Here is a 6000-nt window from a genome sequence, read left to right on the forward strand (position 1 = left end):
TGATTCTGTCAAACTGGATTTTTTCTTAATAAAAATTCAACTTAATCAAAAAGTCTTTGCATGAACCTTATATTTATTTGAAAAGCTATTTGGCTTAAAAATTAGAATGATAACAATTATAAAACATAGCATTTAATAGGAATCACAGTTCTTTAACATGCAAGATTTAGCTTGTACCAATGTAACTAATTAATAACATCTGAAGTACATTCTCTCAGAGGACTGATGACCATCTGGTTGACCTTGCACTAGATCAATAGAGAAGGCAAATCTGTAAATCATTGTTTCCCAAATGTTATCAGTCCATCACTCTACCACAATAAGAAGGGATAAAACTTGGATGGGAGAAGAGATCTCTTGTTTCACACATTTTTAAATTGACTTCGATTGTTAATTGGACTGTAAGACAAGACTGAGAGCATTCTTCTGAAGTCCCATATAGAAAGAGACTGGCAGAAGACCAAGTAATAGTGAAGGAAAAGAATTCAAGACAAAAGAGTTTGGAGGCAAGGTAATTATGAGAGAATATAAAGATGCAAATGACCTCTGTGTGGTATAAGCTGATATTATTTTAATTTCTTCAGAATCATTTTCTAACTCATAAATTTTGGCTGAAAAATAGTGACAGAAATTTTGAAAGAAATGAAAGAAAGTATATATCATATATATTTTAATTAATATATAGTCATATATGTGTCAACTCTGTAAAAGTTCTCTATTTTAATGTTAAGAGTAAATAATTTTGGAAGAAATGTAGTTACTCATTGTGATACACAGAAAAGTCATCATAAAATCAGTGAGAAACTTTAAATAATAAGAAATTTGGGAAAGGCACCTGAACAAAATAATTATGAATTAATGATTAAAATTTATACATTTTAACAATTGTTTTGTCCAAGGAATTTTTTCTATAATACTATGCCTAAAATATAGTTTACTGTAAGAAATTTTTGTATTAATTTAGAAATTATGGAATTTCATTATTTTTTCTCCCTGTTGATATAACTCTTCAAAACAAATTATGTGATATTCTGTCTGATTATCTCCTAAAAAGAATAAAATATTATAGAACTCTCAGATCAATAGCTTATCTTATCATGCTGTATTCTACATATGTTATAAATTAAGGTAAGTCTTATTCTGCAAGAATCTGTTTTGAGTTTGAGAGCATTAAACATGGAGTATTTTAAAAAGCCCATTATAACTTCTAGTCACTTTACACACAGCAGTTACTGTCCCACTTAGTACTGAAGTTTGTTTTTAAAAATTTATACTACTTAGGGGTGCTTGGGTCGCTCAGTGGGTTAAAGCCTATGCCTTCAGCTCAGGTCATGATCTCAGGGTCCTGGGATCGAGCCCCACATTGGGCTCTCTGTTCAGCGGAAAGCCTGCTTCCTCCTCCCTCTCTCTGACTGACTCTCTGCCTACTTGTGATCTCTTGTCTGTCAAATAAATAAATAAAATCTTTAAAAAAATTTTTATACTACTTAATTTCCTCTATAAAAGATAAACTGTAAAGTTTTCAAATAATGGACTTGATGAATTATCTCTGGTGACACACTCGTTTTTTAAATTTACACATTTTGAGTTAAGTTTGGGGTAAAAAAATTTTGGTTAGTTTTTTTTTGTTTCTTTTTTTTTAATTTTGTTTTTATTTTTTATAAACATATAATATATTTTTATCCCCCGGGGTACAGGTACCTAGATGTCCATCAACAAATGAATGGATAAAGAAGATGTGGTATATATACACAATAGAATACTATGCAGCCATCAAAAGAAATGCAATCTTGCCATTTGCGACAACATGGATGGAACTAGAGGGTATCATGCTTAGCGAAATAAGTCAAGCGGAGAAAGACAACTATCATATGATCTCCCTGATATGAGGAAGTGGTTAGTTTTGATGCCACAGAACAAGTTTAAATAATGAATCTATGAGACCACTCCATCTTTCTATGTATATTGAGAGAAATATAGAAGAGAAAAATTACAATACCACCTAATGCTTTTATTTTTTGTTTGATTAGATATTTCCTAGTTCTCAACTTGAAAGAAAATGTATAAGTAGACTGATGTTACAGTAATTAAAAAAAAAAAAAAAAAAAAGACACTTCCAAGGGTCTGTTTTTCCTTTCTTCACAACTTAACTGAATAGTCATGGGTTTTAAGGGAGAATGGCTAGTTTAGAAGCTAAGGAAGCAATTAGAAGCATACACACTTTAAGTTCCAAATAAAGCTCTTTCAGTGCTTATGATAGATAACCTTGGGGAAAGCCCTTGGTGACTAAAGAAGGAAAGAAAGAAAAAGATACCCATTTGACTGATAAGTGTCAGTCATCTGCTCTTTGAAATTCAAGATAATAAAGCTTTTCAAAGACAGGCTATAGAAAGGTCTGAGAGTATACTGTTTCTCAAGTAAAATGAAAATATGCTCAATGACACTAAGGTTTATACAAAAAGCAAGTTGAAAAAAGTAATAAACTAAATAACCCTGATTGGCAAGATGATCTTCTTGATCCATTTCTTATTCTTGTCCAATTAGCATGGACTGACCAAAGTCATCCATCTATAAGTCATTTGAATTATCTAGATTAAAACTCATGCATACGTTTGGCAAACCATTCCCTCGGAGGGTCTTCCACCTTTTATGTTTGAGCAAATTTGAAATCACATCCATTTTCCTAAGCTTCTGAAGATAATATTTGTACACAACAGCAACTAAAAACATATTTCCAACTATTCTTTTATATCCTTTTCAATTAATTAGGAGATTTTGCCAATCCCAGGAACTCCTCCTTTTGGACATGGAAGAAGCACCATTAGAAAAACATATGGAGGAACCAATTTTGGAGGGTAAGACCAAAATTTATTAAGAAAACATTTAAATAATTAAGCCTACATAGACCTCTCTGCTGATAAGGATTAGCACACGGAGGGTGCTTCTCAAACACCAGGTGACTAGAAAGAAGATACTTCAAAACGGGAAGAAAATATTTCAAGTATTTTCATCTACAAATACAATAGATGGCTTTTTTCTATGAACCAATAATTTCAAATAGCCATATCATCCAAAAAAGCAGTCCAGTAAATATTTTCAAAATTAATCAATAGTCAATATTTTACTACCTTTAATTTATTATTAATATTTGGATCTGGTTGTGAAATATTTAAAAAGTTTCCAAATGACATTTTCCCATAGTATTTATCAACTTTCTTACCATCAAACGTTAAATAAACTCTTGCTTGGGGCTGAGATGATCCTTTTACACAGATAGAACAAACAAATACTCCAAACAACACGAAAACTGCCCGGAATGCCATATCTTCAGATTTGCAAGTTAGTATCCAAGGGAAAATACCTTTAAAAGAGAGGTAACAAGTTTGTCATATTTCATTTCACATTTTAGGAGCACACCTGTGCACATACACAGAGATACACACAAAACCAGCAATCTAGACAGAGCACCTTATTCACAGAAGACATATCTGAACTTTGACAGTCATGCAAACAGTAGGAGGTGCTCTGACTTTGTTTCTTAGATGTGAAAATTTGGATTTGATTCATTTGTATCTGGAAGTCTTTGGGCGAAAAGAAACTGCTTGCTCTTCCAACAAATAATGCTAATATTAAAGCAGAACAAAGCATCCAGGAAAAAGGTATTGGTTCCCAAAGAAAAACCCAATATTTAAAGTTGATCTTCTAACAATCACTTAACATTGAAAAGACTTGAGAATGGTACCAATATGTATTAGTGGATGAAAACTTCTCTTTCTATCATAAATATAGTAGTAGCAGGAAAATGCCACATGAACATTCACGTGCACCCACTCACTTCCATCCTCATTAGCTCTTTTGGAGTAATCATCTGAGATGATTTTTTACACATAAATATATGTGTGCTCAATCCTTGACCACAGAAATCACTCAAATTAGTTATCTGCCAATTTATACAGATGACCATGCAGCTGTTAAATGATGCAGATGAGGTAACCATGGACTAGTGCCAAATTCAAACCAATGACTTAGTGGTGAACAATTCAGTGAACTATGTATCCCTCAATGTATATTTAAAATAAATCAACTAGAAAGCAGGCTGTCAAAATTCCAAAAGATAAATGAGAGAGAAAAGCATTACCTTTTGAGACTGTAGCTATAACACTGATACATGCTATTAACTAATGTCTGAATACCAAGGAAGATCAGGTAATGGGTAACTAGAGAGTCACAGCAGCTCCACTGGCCACAATATACAAAATAAACCCAAGACCATGAAAGAAATCATATAATTTTGAGTCTGATGTAATTATACAATAAAATGTCAGAGATTAATCTAGAAATTTACTTTTACAGGTTACAATAATTCTAATCTTCACTATTATGTGTCTTTTAATATTAAACTCTTAACATTATTTAATAAAGAAAGGCCACAAAAAATTGAAAAGACTGCCTCATGAACACAGAGGAAAAAGCACAGTTAAATTAAACATGCCTTTTTAAACAATTTAAACATTTTAAACAGTTAATTTCCTAGGTGGTACATGTTATGAGACACAGAAACAAAACTGTTTGCCTCTTTTACCACACAGATGGAGGAAACCCTAGAGATGTTTGTGTTGGTAATTTTCAAATGAAACAGTTTCTTCCTGCTTCCACAACCTCTTCACCTTGTCATCTCTAAATTAACGTACAAGAAAATTGATTTTATGGGATAACTTCCCCTTAGTAATTTGCTCCCTGGTTTTGTGGCTTAAGAGTTTAAAAAAAAAAAAAAGGCTATAAATACGAGTAACTTTGTCTCTTTATTAAGCAGGCGGATAATATTTACACATTTTTACATATTGCTATTATTAGTATTTTATCTGGTATGTCTCACCAAAAGTAACATATGCTAAAACTTGCAAAGAATAATAGTGGAGATGAAATGACAAGTCAATTGAAGTGAGGATACAGAGCAATGTGATTTCAAGACTACCTGGAGATGAGAAGTGAGGGAAAGCCAAGGGTCTTTCTTACACGTGCGTCCCCCCAATATATTATAACTTCCCTTTAACTGAGACACTTAGACATGCTGCTTGTTTTCACTTCTACGGATTCAACACTAATAACATGCAGGACAAGGAATCGTACGTCCTCTCCAGCAACCTTGCATTAGAAGGCACTGAAATACTCAACTTTAAACTCGCCGCAGGTGTCTTAACCTAAAGAAACAACTCAAGCAGGGCTCTCAGCAAGGAAAACACTGCCCTGACAAACTGCATGTGCTCTTAGGAAGATGTCCAGACTTGAGCACACCGATGTGTAAAAAAAAAAAAAAAAAAAAAAAAAAAAAAAAAAAGTCGGTACACGGAACCAAAAGTTATATTTTGCTAAATCTGTAATGCCGAAAATAATGAATTCAGCTTACCGAGATGGGAAGAGATCGGCGCGTAAAAGTCATCAATTTGCTACCGGTGTGGCTCCGCGTGTCTCTCTAGTCTTTTTCCCAGAAGACTTTAATTTCTAGAGCGTCCCAGCGGTGAAATTCTTTCTTCCCGGTCCTCTGAGTTTCTTTGTAAAAGAATCCTGAACGTCGCAGTGCTGCGGCACCGGGAGCCCTACTCCGCGTCGCTCAATCAAGGACTTCGGAGTGAATGGAAAGTGGCCGGGCACCGGGGGCGAGCGCTCGGGTGTCCGATTACAGCGACGCGCCGCGCGGGTCGGGCTGCCCGGGCGCACCGCCCAGCCGGCTAGCCTCACCCGCCCAGCACACCCCCTGCATCTCCGCCGCCGCGAGGCCCCACCCAGAGCACGCCCGCGAGAGGGTGGCAGGGAGCCCCGAGGGCGGGCGGCGATCCGCCCGACGGGCGGGGCCGACCCCAGGACGGGCTGCCGGGAGATGCAGGAATGCGCGCTGCAGGCTGAAGGACCAGCTCGCTAACTCTGCTCCTTTCGCGGTCCGCGGTGGAGTGAGCAACTCCTAGGGTGAGCTCCAAGGATTTTGTTACCGGCAGCTCTTGG

The 6000-nt window shown here is 35.9% G+C and overlaps 1 protein-coding gene across 1 annotated transcript in view; it reads right to left on the minus strand.

The window, feature by feature from the left end:
* The window catches only part of SEMA3C (semaphorin 3C), a 176589-nt gene extending 170844 nt beyond the window's left edge, over positions 1–5745 (minus strand). The window contains exons 1-2 of the mRNA XM_059170961.1: positions 5408–5745; positions 3221–3361 (exon numbers count right to left, since the gene is read on the minus strand). Of these exons, the coding sequence (XP_059026944.1) occupies positions 3221–3323 (103 nt within the window). The 5' untranslated portion in view covers positions 3324–3361; positions 5408–5745. The remainder of the gene's footprint in view (positions 1–3220; positions 3362–5407) is intronic.
* Positions 5746–6000: the final 255 nt, after the last annotated feature.

The sequence above is a fragment of the Mustela lutreola genome, chromosome 4, assembly GCF_030435805.1.
Source record: "Mustela lutreola isolate mMusLut2 chromosome 4, mMusLut2.pri, whole genome shotgun sequence".
NCBI lineage: Eukaryota > Metazoa > Chordata > Mammalia > Carnivora > Mustelidae > Mustela > Mustela lutreola.